Source organism: Gouania willdenowi, chromosome 14, assembly GCF_900634775.1.
Source record: "Gouania willdenowi chromosome 14, fGouWil2.1, whole genome shotgun sequence".
Taxonomy (NCBI): domain Eukaryota; kingdom Metazoa; phylum Chordata; class Actinopteri; order Blenniiformes; family Gobiesocidae; genus Gouania; species Gouania willdenowi.
In genome coordinates this window covers 26,758,643-26,773,491 of record NC_041057.1, presented here as the reverse complement: position 1 = coordinate 26,773,491, position 14,849 = coordinate 26,758,643, and the positions used below count along the sequence as shown (strand labels likewise).

General features: G+C 42.2%; 1 protein-coding gene across 1 annotated transcript; it reads right to left on the bottom strand.

The window, feature by feature from the left end:
• Positions 1 to 11,577: 11,577 nt before the first annotated feature.
• Positions 11,578 to 14,354, bottom strand: mmp13a (matrix metallopeptidase 13a). Its single transcript, XM_028465863.1, has 10 exons — positions 14,242 to 14,354; positions 13,920 to 14,164; positions 13,681 to 13,829; positions 13,325 to 13,453; positions 13,056 to 13,217; positions 12,826 to 12,949; positions 12,616 to 12,749; positions 12,365 to 12,524; positions 12,184 to 12,287; positions 11,578 to 12,088 (listed from the first exon to the last, which is right to left on the bottom strand). The coding sequence occupies exons 1-10, from the start codon at positions 14,338 to 14,340 to the stop codon at positions 11,979 to 11,981; spliced, it is 1,416 nt and encodes a 471-aa protein (XP_028321664.1). The 5' UTR covers positions 14,341 to 14,354; the 3' UTR covers positions 11,578 to 11,978.
• Positions 14,355 to 14,849: the final 495 nt, after the last annotated feature.

Genomic DNA, 14,849 nt, shown 5'->3' with positions numbered 1-14,849 from the left:
TGAGCGTTGGCTCACTAGGGCTGCAGCCATGGCCTCAGCCAATACATTAACATTAGCTGACTCAGTTTTTATTTTCTTTCTTTCAGTGACTTCATAAGCATGTTCGGCCCATTCCATTAGCTCTGGAACAGTGAGGGTACGGTGTGTAACACAGTTTCTTTTTATGAAATCTGACACGTTTGGCAACAAACCACTGATTAACCACATTTTTAGCTGTATTTGGTATGGATTATCCGCCTGCGGAGAATGAGGAAGCCCGCTATTAGTCCTAAAAACCGTTTCTAAACGGGCACGATATTCCATTGGCGTCTCGTCTGATTTCTGACGACACGCACTTATTTCTTCGTGGCTTGGGGGTTTAGTGTAAGTCGCTCTCACTCTTTGCATCAGTGCTTCAACCTGCTGTCGCAGCTCATTAGAGTTATGTGCTAGGGGCTGACGGTTAACTTGTCTCCCGGTAAAACCGCCCACCACTACTGGATATCGGTGTCTAAGTGTTAGTTTTAAAACCTTTTCCACCTCCAGTCCATTTAAATGCCATGTCTCAATCAACCCACGTACTTGTTCAGCATAAGCAGTCGGGTCATTCTCGACATCACATACGCCCCTACAGGCATCTAATGCCTCTTGTTCCGTCCATGGCCGAAACAACAACAGCTGTGGGGGATGTGCACCCTGTAATGGATCCTGTGGGTTAAGGAATTCTCCTGCACGAGGATTAGCCACCTCAATCATAGGCAAAATTGGATATAGATTTTTCTCTATTCCCGTCTGAGCTACGTGATATTGCTCATCCTCCTCACTGTTAACACTTTCTTTCATCTGTTTTGACTTTTGTTTAGCTGCCCTAGTCACAGGTCCCTTTGTTTCTTGTCCTACAACTGCACCCCCCTGCTGTGATCCCCCTGCAGCCCCATTCTGTTGCTGATCTGTCTCCTCAACTCTACGCGGTGCACACACGGTCTCATCACAAGGCTGTATTTTAGCTGCTGCTAACACTTTCTGTTTCCTTCTCTCTTCACCTTTCTCTATCTGTTTTTTCCTGATACTCATAGCATCTTTCCAGATACACACTACTCTTAAGTGGTCTGCTATTAACTCAGCCTGCTTAGGACGTAACTTTTTTAATGCCTTCACTCTTTTTCCCTCACACCAGATAGACACTTTCTCTATTCCAGTTTCATCTGACAATTTCCCTGCAAACCCACAATTTTTGTACCAATCTTCTAGATAGCAACAACTACCGGGATACTTTCTCTGCATGAATTTCACATCATTATTTTCCATCAATGCTTTACGCTGCGCGTTACCCATGTTCTCAGCACAGGATTTACAGACACTGTCACAACAAAGAAATACCACACAAAGAAACACCACACAAAGAAACACCACACAACAACTCCCGTCTGCCCTCTGTCCCTTTACCACGCCGTGTGAGTATTACGTCACCCACCACGGTCTTCACTCCCCGTTGTACGTCACGGGTACTATGGTGAAAAGAGAACTGCTTCTCACCTCGTCAGTGCTCTCCCTGGTTCGTGGGACCCGTCACTCACCCTCCGGGTCGGTGCTGGAACAAGCTGCGACCACCCCTGCAAAGGAGGGGGTGCCGGCAGTTTTACTAATGGTCCGGTTGCGCCCGCACCGATCCAGAAGAAAAGATGTAAGGTCCCGGGTTGCGGCACCAGTGAATGTTAGGTCTAAATACGTTAAGACCGTTGCTCAATCACAACTCAAGGAGAAAAACACTATCTGACTTAAAAGGCGACCAGAGGCAGAGAGGTGCGAGCTGCAGCTCGGAGAAAAACCCAACAAAAGAGACACAAAAGTCCGATATAAGTTGGATTGCTCTGACGGTGATGCCTCAGAACTAGGTATTTATTATAGAAAACATAGACCACACCCAGAGGGGCTGTGCAACAACGCTCTGGGTGCAGGGTTAATACCATATATGGTAACACAAAAACTTTGGGGGAGAAACAGCTCATATGTCCATGCAGTGGGTCACATACCCCCACACTGGCCCAAACTAGTTTAAACCAGCTATGGTGGACAATGGATATGTTTTGCAAACACACACACACACACACACACACACAGTTAATCATGGATAATTTCATATTCTAACTATCGTTTAATTATTTAACTATAACTAATAAAGTAATAAAAACCCACACACTATAACATATCTTACAAGATAGTTTTATACCGGAGAGGGGAGAGGAGCGTCTGAGCAGCCGTGCTTGCACTGATAAACTAGCAAAGCTCTTAAGTCTCACTTATTGGGCCTGATGTTAGTCACTGATGTTTGTGTATGTGAGCCATTGCCGACTCCACTTCCTCCTATGCCATGCTATCGTTAGCGTCTCAAACGCGGTAGTTCTCTAAATAGATCATTTGAAACCGTCAGCCACTGGTGAGTCTTTTGCAGACACGTTTCCCATTGTTTAAACCATATAACTGTTGTTCAATAACGCGTTGTTTCACTAGAGTCGGTTTTGACCTCAACCCGTTCAATACTCAATCTGGAAAACTGCGGATTCTGTGTCATGCCGTGCATGGAAGCAAGGCCCTGACCACTCAGTTCGAAGGTAAAAAATTATTTTTGTTTTTTAAAAAAAGGCAGCCGAATAGTAGATAATACTTTAATTTACTTACTCACTCATGTAGTTTGGAGTTTTACGTTTTGTGTTGCGCAGTTTTGTTACTTTTCTGATTGCCACTACAATCACTATGGAGTTTGGTTATCAGCGTCTCAAACATTTCACGGAACACACACACGGTATTTATTTATTTAAATATACTAAATGAGTAAAATAAAACACAAAAAATGCACAAAAAGACAACTGAAAGAATAAAAAATACACATGACTCCAAAAACATACATTACACAAAAATGTGAAAATGACTCAAATACGCAAAACTAAATATTTATACAAAAAATACACAAAATGACAACAAAAAGATACACAAATACACACCGCACACGCTGTTTTATTTTGCGTCCACAAATAAACACTACAGAGCACAGAGTATGTACACCTCTTTGTACATCCAACCTTCAAACACATCCTCATTTGGCCATAATTAACTCTACTTGAGCTCTCACATGAATGCATACTTCCGACGGGCACTGTATCTATTTCACTGCACAGCTCTCTTCCGGTGCGTGCCAGCTGAGTTTGGCCCTAATCTCGCTCCTGTAGACTTCTCTTTTGAGGAAAAATATTTTTTTACTGTTCCTTATTTGGTGATGATGTCGTTTAAAAACGTTAGTTTGACCGTACGCTATTTAGACCGGACGGACCTCACCCGGAAGTGAATGACAGCAATGGCTGCTGTGTTGAAAGCTACAAATTTTGCTGCAGCGCGTGTGTGAGAGAGAAAAAACATATATTATAGAAAAATACACCAAACGACAACAAAAATATGAAAATGACTCAAAATACACTAAACTAAATACTTATACAAAAAAATACACTAAAATGACATATTACAGAAAAATACACCAAACAACAACAAAAATATGAAAATGACTCAAAATACACTAAACTAAATACTTATACAAAAAATACACTAAAATGACAACAGAAATGCACAAAACTACACCAAAAAAACAAACTAAAATACACAAAATTACTCCAGAATCACACTACAATGGCAACAAAAAACAATAATTATACAAAAAATGCACAAAAAGACAATAAAAAAACACATAATGATGACATTAAACCAGGAAAATTGCACCCACATTTTGCACCTGCAAATATACCCCTTATGCTCCCACATGAATGCATACTTCCGACGGGCACTGTACTAGTACAAATAAATTTGCCTTGTCCTTAGATACATTTTAAAAGAAATAAAGTAAATCAATATATTTCTACACCCAGCATTGAATGTGGTTATTTTCTCAGTTTTAGAGTTGGTAAATGTAGCTATACTCAGAGCACGTGTCAAACTCAAGGCCTGGGGGCCAAATCCGGCCCTTTAGAGAATCCATCTCTCAATACAGAGATACGTGTAAGGCTGAGGAGAAGAACCAGTCTGCATTGTCTGAGAAGATGAAGAACCTGGAGGAGGGCCGGCTCAGACGTCGCCCGGCCAAACAAGGTCTGCGTCAGGTGCTGGGGAACCAGAGCACCTCGATGTAAAATGGGCTACTGGAACAAGGAGGAAATGGGCGAGATGCGAGAACAGGGCTCTGATGGAATGCTACTACTCCAGTACCCCTAGCCAGAGGGGCTAGATGCAGAGGATGTGGGAGAAATGTTTACTTCGAAACCCACAGTCCAAACTCACGGCGAAACAACTAGTAGCTCAGTGTTCCAACATCCACAAACGGCAACTGCTATCACAACTTGAGATTGACGAGGTACAACACCAATGCTCCGGCAACGGGGAGCCAGGACACGAGGTCAGAGGGGAGTTAACACCAGCACCCCCATGGAGATTGGATACGAAGCCCAAATAAGTGCAATCACGCTGAACAAGGCAGCGACTGACCTGAAAAATAAGATCATGTCAAAAATGTCCAGCAGGCAACCCCGAAGCCAATTACAGAGGCTAAGAGAAGTCCCGTCAGAAAGTCTCCTAGAAGATGTGAATGCAGCTCTGAGAACATTTCCTACATCAACATCACTGAAACCAATGAGCTGATATACTCCACAGCAGCAGTGATCCTAGAGACGCTTGGCTATCGTAAGAGCAACCATGAGATAAAATACCCACCATGGAAAAGAAGGCTGGAGGCTAGCATCAAGGCAGCACAGAGAGAAGTGAGTCAATTGACAGAGGCCTTGAAAGGTGCAATGAAAAAGCAAATACCCAAAAGGTACAGCCAGATGCCCATACCTGAAGCATTGGAAACTGCCAAACAAAGGCTCCAAGCCTTGGCCAGCCGCCTAAAGAGATACACGAGAGACAACGAAGCCAGACGAGTAAATCGTCTGTTCGCAACTCAACCAGCAAAAGTGTACGCTCAGCCGCTGTGCTCCGCGGGGCCGTCGCGGTCTGGGGGGGTGCCGTGGGGGGGGTCTCCGGCCTTGCTGCTCCGGGGCCCGCAGTGCCGCTTGCCCGTCTGCACCATCTACCCTCTCGCGTGGCCCGCCATGTGGACGGGCCCGGCTCACACCAGACAGGCCTCCTACATGTACACTTCACCTCACTCCCAGCTGGTCTGGCTCATTCACAGAATGCACCACACACCCATACCCAACCCTTGGGGGGCTGGATGGTGGGACTGGGGGTGGAGGGGGCCGCCACCTGTGTCACTATGTAGTGGCGTGGGGGCGGCACTCCCACCTCTAGTTACCATACTAATCCCTCCAATTTTAATCGCACCTCAACATGCCACCCCCCGGAGGGTGTACTCACCTACACCCTCCGGCCTATTACACCACATACACATATATCCACAGAGGCAGGATGGGGAGCACCGCTCCTCTCCTTCCCCCTTCTTTTAATTACACCCCATACATTCACTAAACACACACATTCACACAGGGGATAGGGGATAACAGGGTGGTGGGTTGGTTCACATATTTGGGCCTCTCCGGTGGGGGCCTGGCTCCTCTGTTGGTGGCCGGGCCACTGCTTAGAGTAAAAATACATCAGGATGGTGCGGTCGGGCGTGGCGGTGGGTCTCGGGGGGGCTTTGCTGGGGTCTCTCCTTGCGGGGTCTTTCCGGGCGGTGTCGGCCTGGTGGGGCCGACACCGCACCTCCCCTTGGGTGTGGCTGGGTGCTTGTTTCGTCTCCTGGTGGCCTTGGGGGCGGGCCCCGCGGTGTGCGGACCCGGGGCGGCCTGCCTCGCCGGTTTGGGGGGTGGGTGTGCTGGGGGTGTGCTGGTGTCCTCGCCGGGGTTGGGGCGGGGTTGCTTGGCGCCTCGGAGTGATGCTGTTTACTGGGGGGCGGCGCTAGCTGTTCCGGTGGTGGAGGTTGCTGTCGGCCGCCTGGTGGGTCTGTCCTGCCGTTTGCGGACTGGTGGGTGGGTCCGGGGCATCTTTGGCTGGGGGCTGCTGTCCCGCACTTGATGTGTGCCATTGGGGTGCCTCCGTCCAAGCGGTGGGGGTCGCCGGTTGCTCACGGGCCGGTGGGGGGCGCTGCTTCGTGGCTGGCGCTGTCCGGGGGGGCGGCGGGCCCTGGGCTGCTGGCCTTGGGCTGTCCGGGGCTGTGCGGTCCTGCTGGGCCGTGGCTGGGTCCTGGGCGGGGGTGGGGGGTGCGTCCCGGGGGCTTGGCCCGGGGGCTTGCCCTTGGGGGGTCCTGGTCCCGGGGGGTGCTCCTGGGGCCCGGGGTGCTTGGCCTGCTGGCCGGGCCGGTCCTGGCGGGGATCTTTCGGGGCGGGTGGCGCGTGCCACGCCCTTGCGTACCTACTGGTACGGCCCCCGCTTGGGCAGTGCCCCGTGAGGTAGGGTGTCGGGGGCCGGAATAGGGGGCCACGTCCCGGCGGGGCGGTCTGGCTTGGCCCTTGGGGGGGGCCCTGGCTTTAAAAAAAAAAAAACTGAAGCTTCTCTTCTTCACTGGTGGAATATCTGCATGCCAACCGACCAATGGGTTACCAGCGTCCTCTGCTGGTCCCAACAAATATCTGACGTAAATACAGTAAAATGACTGTTTTCTTTTTTTTTTAAAAGTCCAATTGTTAAGGCACAAAATACATTTTCAGTTGCACTTTTAAAAAGAAAAAGAACTAATATGTAGTTTTGAATTGTTTACTATAGAACCAGAATTTAAATTAATGGGCTTCTTCTTCATTTGTATTATTCCTTTATTTATTTCATTCAAGATTTATTTTTAGTTAAATTGCATTGTTTTGAATAGTTTATCAAAGGATTCTTTTGACAATGAAAAATAAAAGGAAAATAGTACAGTATTTTCCCCCAAAAAATAAAGGAATATTTTTCAGTCATCATTTGTCTACAGTCCCATTTTGTAAAATAAATCGGGAGAAAATCGTATCGTGAACCCAGTATCGTGAATCGAATCGTATTGGGAGTTGAGTGAATCGTTACATCCCTAGCTAGCAGACAGAGCTAATAGAAAAACGTGACTTTTACAGATAGTCACGTAATGTTACAGATATTCTTTCGGTGCTAAAGGGGTAAAGAATCATTTATGAACATGTTTAAGAGTAGGTGGCGGCCAGAAAGAAAGTAGTAGCAGATTCCGCCCGCCGCCTACACTTTTAGATGAGAAGGATATATAGCGCCCTCTGCTGTTTAAAAAAGTACTGCAATTGAATTTTTAGAGCATCGATGTGAATCGTGATACCTATGAATCGATTTTTAACTGCCTTACGATTAATCGTTACATCCCTAATAGATAGACTACAAAAATATAAAATGGCTATACATTAAAAGCAGTCCAGAATAAGTGGGTTTTGAGGTGTTTTCGGAAGGTGAGAAGTACAAGTAAAAAGTATCTCAATTAAATAGTACTCAAAGTAAAAGTCTTATTTTTGGTAATAAATCTTTCCATAGATTCCTTGCATACAGTAAACATCATAACAACATGTATAAACTTAAAAAAGAAGAAACCAAATCTTGCACAATTGGAACTTAATTAATTTTCCCACAAAGACTTATGTATAAACTTAAAGGTTTGTCAAAATGTACAATTCATTTTTAAATACAATTTTTGTTTTTCAGTTTAAAAAATTATTATTATTTTTTAAAATTTTTATTTATTTAAATAACACCAATGAATTCAATTCAAAATAAATAAAAATGAGCAGGCCCTCAGTATAGCTACATATACAGTATATTATATACTGTATATATGTAGCTTCACAACTGCTTAAAACGAGCCTCTAATCTTTAAGTAAATCAAATTCTAAGCAGTGTGGGTGATTCAGAGTTCATTACTGTATTTCATTCAGAAATGATCTTGCTTTTGGTTGGTTTTAAAAGCTGTGTTTTAGTATCTCCTTTTTAATTAGCAGCATCATTTTTAGGAAATCATACAATCATACTTTCTATGTACAAACACTGACCAAGTTTTGCACTAAGATCCAGGACCACTGAGCTGTAAAAACAGACCAATCGTCCTAAAGATGGCGCTACAGCAAACCTCTAAATTTAGCCGCAACACAGAAAAGGTTTGTATACTTAAACCTACTGCAAACTGTGAAGTAAATTACTCACTTTTTTTTTATTTTAATTTCTCAAGAACTATAAAAATTATAAAAACTCCATTTTGGCTCATATGACACCAAATTTGTTAAAGCGCATCTTCAGACTCTCCTACACAAACGATCCATGACTGTAAACAATGATGTAAACAAATACCTGCAAATTCTCACTAAGTACAGTTTCAATGTTCCTCAGAAAATCATTGTCATTGTACATGATGTTTGGAAAATATCACAATTTTCTCTCAAAAACCTATTTTTATTTTTTTTATTTTTTTACCTCATTTTGAATTTCACTCTCATGTGAACAATTGAGTCAATACAAAAACAGCATTTTTAAACATCTTTTCACTCATGGAGCCAATAAAACATTGTTAAATACCAAATGATCAACATCTCCATGCTGTCTGGATACAATATGTGGGTATTCGTTTTTTGATTTTCGTCTGAATGATCTAATTTTGGACAGAAGTTTGAAACCTGCCATTAAACGCTAACAGCTGCTGTCTTGCAAACAGACGATTGGTTTAGTTAATTAGTGATTTTCTTTCTGCTAATTTGCTCAGTTCCATCATGAAATATAATATATTGTAATGATGTGTTTGACTAATTAACTCAGCAACTTAGAGCATTGTTTCCTGTGATATTGTGGGTTTGATTACAAGGTTCTGCCTGTCAGTGTTCTTTAAGTTACTCCAAATGATTGACTAGTGCATTACATGATAGCTTTGTCCCATTCATGTGTGATTGAGCTGAAAACACAGATAGCACGCATACAGTACGTCTCGCTGATGTCGGTCTCAGATCGTTCGTCGGCATTCTACTCCTAATGCGTCATTTTGTGTGTTTTTCCCCCCCAAATCAGTGCTACCACTTATAAAATATAAAATGTTTTAGTGCTGGGGCTCTTTTGGCTATACTGCTGAATATACATTAATGATCATGAACTGTGTTTCTCTTTATTTTGTCCACACATAAGCTATTTGTTGGTAGTATTGTGACATGCAGGTGTAGGTAGAGACCAAAATGCAGGGACGGAGGCGGAGCTCAGGTGCAACAAAACAATCTTTATTGTCTTTTGAGGTGTGGTCAGACAAGGTCAGTCCAAGGAGGCAGAGGTAATCCAAAAAACACAAACCAAAGAAGAAAGTCCAAATGCAGGGAAACAAACACTCATTGTCAATCCAGGAATTACTGGCATGAACCCAAGCCCAGATTACAAGTGAAACATGTAGAAAAACCATAGTAAATGTCCCAGCACTGAACTGAAGCAAAGCCTCCCCATTTATACACTGCAGTTAATCAATTGCAGGAGAAAGCTGCTGGGAGGCAGGCCAAGAGTGCCCTCCAAAATAAAACCCCATCCTGACAAGTACATTGTTTTTTTTTTTTTTTTTTGTGATATTGCCATATTCCTATCAGATTTAAGTAAATACTCGACTATGGATATGGAGATATTTATACTAATTGAATGATCTGAGCTAAATAAAGGTTATTATAAGCTGTTTAGAGGCCGCGCTGAGCATCTTTAATCCATCATCCAAACGCCGATGTCTCCGCGACGTCTGCCCAATGAGCAAACGCTCTCCATAATACGTCTCGCCGATGCAACTTCATTCATTGTGCCGACGTCGGCGAGATGTATGTGTGCTATCTGGGAATGTAAAGGCACTTACTACTTTGTCTTAGAAGCACTATTCAAACCAATTCCTTTTTTTCATTTACTCCATTTACACCATTTACATATCAAGTATGTTTAACAATAAAAAATTACCTTCAGTTTTGACAGCTTTAACATCTTAGACAGTCAAAACACTTGTATTGGTATTGATTGAGTAAGTATATTAAAGTAGATAATAAAAGCACCCAGCACAGCTCATTGTAGTTTTTTCCGATAGTTAATAAGCATTGGTTGAAACTGACGTCACATGTTCAAAACTCTTAACACAGTCTGCATACTGTTCATGTGGACAAAACTGTGACTCACTTTTCAAATTTCATGAGCTCTTTTCTCAGTCACGAATTCACCAACTGCAAAACACTAAATTTTTAACACACACATTTTTCAAATGCTAACACACTTTGTTCAAAAACACAATCAAAACAGAATAATGGTGGGAAAAAAACAATCGCAATGTCTGCTGCAGCCACATTGAAATCTATTGAAAATTATGTTAAAAAAATATTGACAATAAAGATAAATAAGACAATGATGAAATTACAAACACAGCTTAGAGTAGTTGTCAACTAAAAACCGATTCAGGTGATCTGTGTTTGGCCTCATTAGAAACAAAGGAGTGGCTCTGATTCTTTCTCCTTGGACTGTATAAGGATCAAAGAGTTATAAGAAGGAAGGAGGGGAAGACCAAGAGCTGTGCTCTGATGATATCAGGGCCACAATGATTCACCATGTGCTAAATCATAGACTCTCTCTTACAGAGGCTGCTTTAAAGCTGCAGCCAAACTTGCAGCGTTCAACAGTTGCATCAGTTATGAGAATTTTCCAGCAAAACAATGGGCAAGACATGCATCCCACAATTACTGTATTGAGCCAGATTTTACAAAATAAAGTAATCTATGGCTTTACATCAGCTGGAAGTTTGGAAAATACATTGATTGTGGTTACATAAACGCATCGCCAGAGAAGACATAAGATGTGACATGGAATGAAATTGTATTCTGCCCCTGGAATTCTGACATTCAGCATTTTCCTGTTTAGAGTAATGTTTATATTTTTGTAAGGTCCCAAAGTACTAGTAATGTCCTTGCTGTAAATTGTTTTGATCGTCTTGTTGCAATATATCACGGCATATACGTACAATCATTTAAAACCATCAAAGTGCAAAAATCTTGTTTAAATAATTAAATATTCACGATTGAAAGATAAGTTGTAAGATAAGTATTTTATGTAATGCTAGTAATACTAGTTAGTATTTTGTAGATCAGTTTGCTCAGATTGACACTGTGTGTTTCTAAAGTGAGTATATTTGCGAGTGTTGTGGTTGATTGAGCTGCTTTTGAGACATGTATGAAGTATTTTAAGTAAGTAAGTGATGTTTATTTTTATAGCACCTTTCACAGACAGAGATCACAAAGTGCTTTACATATATCACACACCACTGGGACAGAGCTGCCATGCAAGGCGCTAGTCAACCACTGGGAGCAACTTGGGGTTCAGCATCTTGCCCAAGGACACTTCGCACACAGACCGGTATAGACCGGGATCGAAACCCCAGAGGACGACCACTCTACCACCTAAGCCATCCTGTGATGCTTCAAAAGATCTGCCTGCTTTGAGTGCATTATTCCTACATATATTTATCATTCTGATTCTAAAAATGTCAATGCCTCATAAGCCACAAACAATTAATTTTTCTGAAATAATTGCTATTTTTTTTTTTTTTTTAATTGGTGAATTTACTGAAAAAGACTCGCCATTTTGTAACTGTAAGGTTATAACATTTTATTTCAATTTTTTATCCTTAATCCAGTACAAAATAAAGTTTGCATACAAATATTCACATGCATAGTTCTGTGTGCAACTTCATCAATGGTAAAATATTTCACTATTAAACTTCAATACAGTGTGAAAACATTTTTCAAAAACAGCAACAGAAAAAAAAAATAAAACACATAATGGAGACATAATAATTTAAGTAAACATGAATTTAAATAACTTAGTTATCTTAACACCTGATGTGTTTTTCAAAGAGTTCACAATCAATAGCTGCTTTAAAGGAGACTTTTAAAACCTCTCTGTAACATTCAAAACGACTCTAATCAAATAATTTAGTGCACATTCGGTGTGGTTTGTGGAGCCTCTGTGTATTAGTCAGCCGGTCTGCTGCTCTAGTAGTTGGTGCAGCGCAAAAAGTAGCTGTTTCTCAGCACGCGGAACAGGCGGCCACTCCTCATGCTGTACTCATACATGTAGGGTCCACTGTAGAGGTACGTAAAACCTGCAGGGCAAAGATATAGCATGTTAGCATGTCAACACCTCTATAACAACCATTCAGCCCATTCCGCTGCTTTCAAATGTTCTCTAGAATTTTACCTCTGTACTGGAAAGCTGCTGTCACTGTGCTGGTCATAGAAGAGAAGGTCTCATCCACATTTTTGGGAAATCCACGGTCCATTGTCTTCTTTGTCTCGTCATAACTGAAAACGGATATAGAAGTTACCTCCATGAAGGTAAAGCAAAAGGGATTGCAAATCCAGTTGTTCTTTACACAAACCTGTAATATTGGTCGCCTACAAAGAACAGAGTCTTTCTTGAGTGAACATCATAGAGGGCTGCATTCACTTTGGAAACAGTTTTGGGCAGACCGAGGCGAGAAATGGGTTTAGGGTAGCCTCGCACAAGATCGTACCCTCTGAAGGCCCACACTTTGCGACCTGATGGAATTAAAACAAAGACTTTATGTCACTGTCACGTAAAAGCAAATGAACAGGATGTAAACATGAAAAAATCACAGGGAATTTGTACCTTTAAAAAGTAAGACAGTGTCCGATATTTGGCTTTCATACGCAGCATCAATTTTGACAGGAGCTTGGGGCCAGAAGTTGGTGATGAGAGTCTGCTGGGGGGTAACGCTCTGAGGATAGCTTCGCCAGAAGAACCTGAAAGCACAAACACAAATGAAGTCATTTAAATAACAAATAATTTATATATTTTTTAAATAGTCATCTTTAATACCTGTCCTTGAAGAATAGCATCTCTCCACGCAGAGTAGCAACAGCATCCAGGGTCATGGTTGAATCACAGGCATCAGGGGTTGGAGGAGCAGTAGGGCCAGGCTCAACAGTGTCTGGGTTTGGACCTGGAGAACAAAGAGTGTTTTGTAGTGTTTAGTTGTTGTTCTTTAGTCGTGTTAGAAGAAGTGTGGGGTGAGGTTTTCTGTAAATATTGAGCACTTGTGCACTCACCGTAAAGGTGCTGGATGCCGTTCACATCATCTCGGGGCAGAACAAAGGTGTCGGGGTTGCTGTATGAGTACACAGGGTACATGAGAGCACCAGGATCATCAGAGTGAGATAAACCCAGAGAGTGACCAAACTCATGAGCCGCGACCAGAAAGAGAACGTATCCTAAAGTAGGAAACACAGAACGATGAATGAATAATGAATAATGTCAACACTCAAAGACAATGTAGCGGCAAAGAAAATACCAAGCGCTACACTTTGGAGAAATCTACCTCTGTCTGAGCGGAAGGTGAAAGTCTCATCTTCGTCAAAATGAGCATCGCCTCCGATGCCGGGGGATGGTGGGAAGGCGTGGGCGAGGATGCCATCAGGGCCATCAAATGGGTAGAAATCACCATGTTCTACAATACAAACATATACAGTATGTGGTGACTTTGGTATTAAAAACAACTACTTAATTTTTTAACTGAAAAATATGATTTCATCCGAAGTATAGTATATACACATTGTTGTCAATTGGAAAGCACCTCTTTGAGGTTGTGGTTTAACTACAGAGCCTGAACAGGTGTGGTAATTTGCTGCTATCACCATTTAATGATGATACTGCACTTTATGGGATTCTACTCACCTTGGCGACCAAAGGAAACCATGATGTCTGCAGTTCCACTGTAGATTCTTGTGAACCTCAGGGGAGTAACTCGGGCCCAAACCTGCAGAGCTTTATCTATGGAGTCATCCACCTCAGCTGTGGACATGTCAGGTGTGTAGTTCTCAATTCTGCAGTAAGGCACAAATTCAAATTTAGAAAAATCACATTATGCATTAATGTAGCAGCTCTACTTCAGAAGAACTCTTGTTATCATGTACCTGTATGTGAGGCTGTTTTTGTCCCACTTATAACCATCGAATGTAGCAAAACGAGCAATTTTTTCATCTGGAACACCACACCGAGGCTTCTTCATCACGTCCAAGGTGTTGGCATCCAGAGTCCCGGTGATCTGCAGACCAAAGAACTTCTGCATCTCCATGAGCTTCAGTGTCACTGCACTAAACCCCCTTCTAGCAGTCGGGCCCGTCACCTCCGTCATATTGAAGAATTGCTTGAGGTAATTCTGAAATACAGAAAAAAGAAAATAAGCAATAAGAAACACTACAATGGAAGTATTTTATGTGAGAGAAGAACACGTACCTTTGCAAAGCTTTCATCTTGTTGGGTAACCTGTGAGATTGGCACGCAGTAGGCTACCAGCGCTAGGCTCAGAAAGACGCTTAGATTCAACGCATTCATGTTTCCTCTCTGGATCTGATTTGTGTCTCTGTAGCGCTGGAGGGAGCACTTTTATAGGCTGTATATGACGTGTGTTGAGCAATGTCAATGAGTCAGGAACAGATCCTTTTATGGGGACAAGAGGAAGTAAAGTTTTATGAAGTGATGATGACATGATCAACCAAAATCTTCCACATAATATTACGAGGAAGATTTTTGTTTTAATGATATTAATGTAACGTTTTTTATATATTAAATAAATAAACGTCCTGGGAGCTTTGGCCTTATATCTGCTAACTGTGAATAATGTGCATGGCTAACACACAGAGACAATCACCAGCTCACAAATTCACTTCTTGACAGACGATTAGTTTCATTCAAATTTAAAGACTATATTAAGTGTAACAAAAAGGCTACATCCAAAGTATTGTTTTAAAGTTAGTCATCCCTGATTCTTCTCATTTAACCTAAACCTCCAACACAATAAAATGTAACAGTTGTTCCTCCGTATCTGCCACTTCATCTGACTT

Bases quoted from the DNA above. Each gene is read 5' to 3' on its own strand.
- mmp13a (XM_028465863.1), bottom strand. From the start codon at position 14,340: ATGAATGCGTTGAATCTAAGCGTCTTTCTGAGCCTAGCGCTGGTAGCC. The intron at 13,830-13,919 runs GTACATGATAAC...GCCTTACTGCAG, and splicing joins AAAAACAGCCTCACATACAG to AATTGAGAACTACACACCTG. The intron at 12,950-13,055 runs GTGAGTGCACAA...TTTGTTCTCCAG, and splicing joins CGGCATCCAGCACCTTTACG to GTCCAAACCCAGACACTGTT.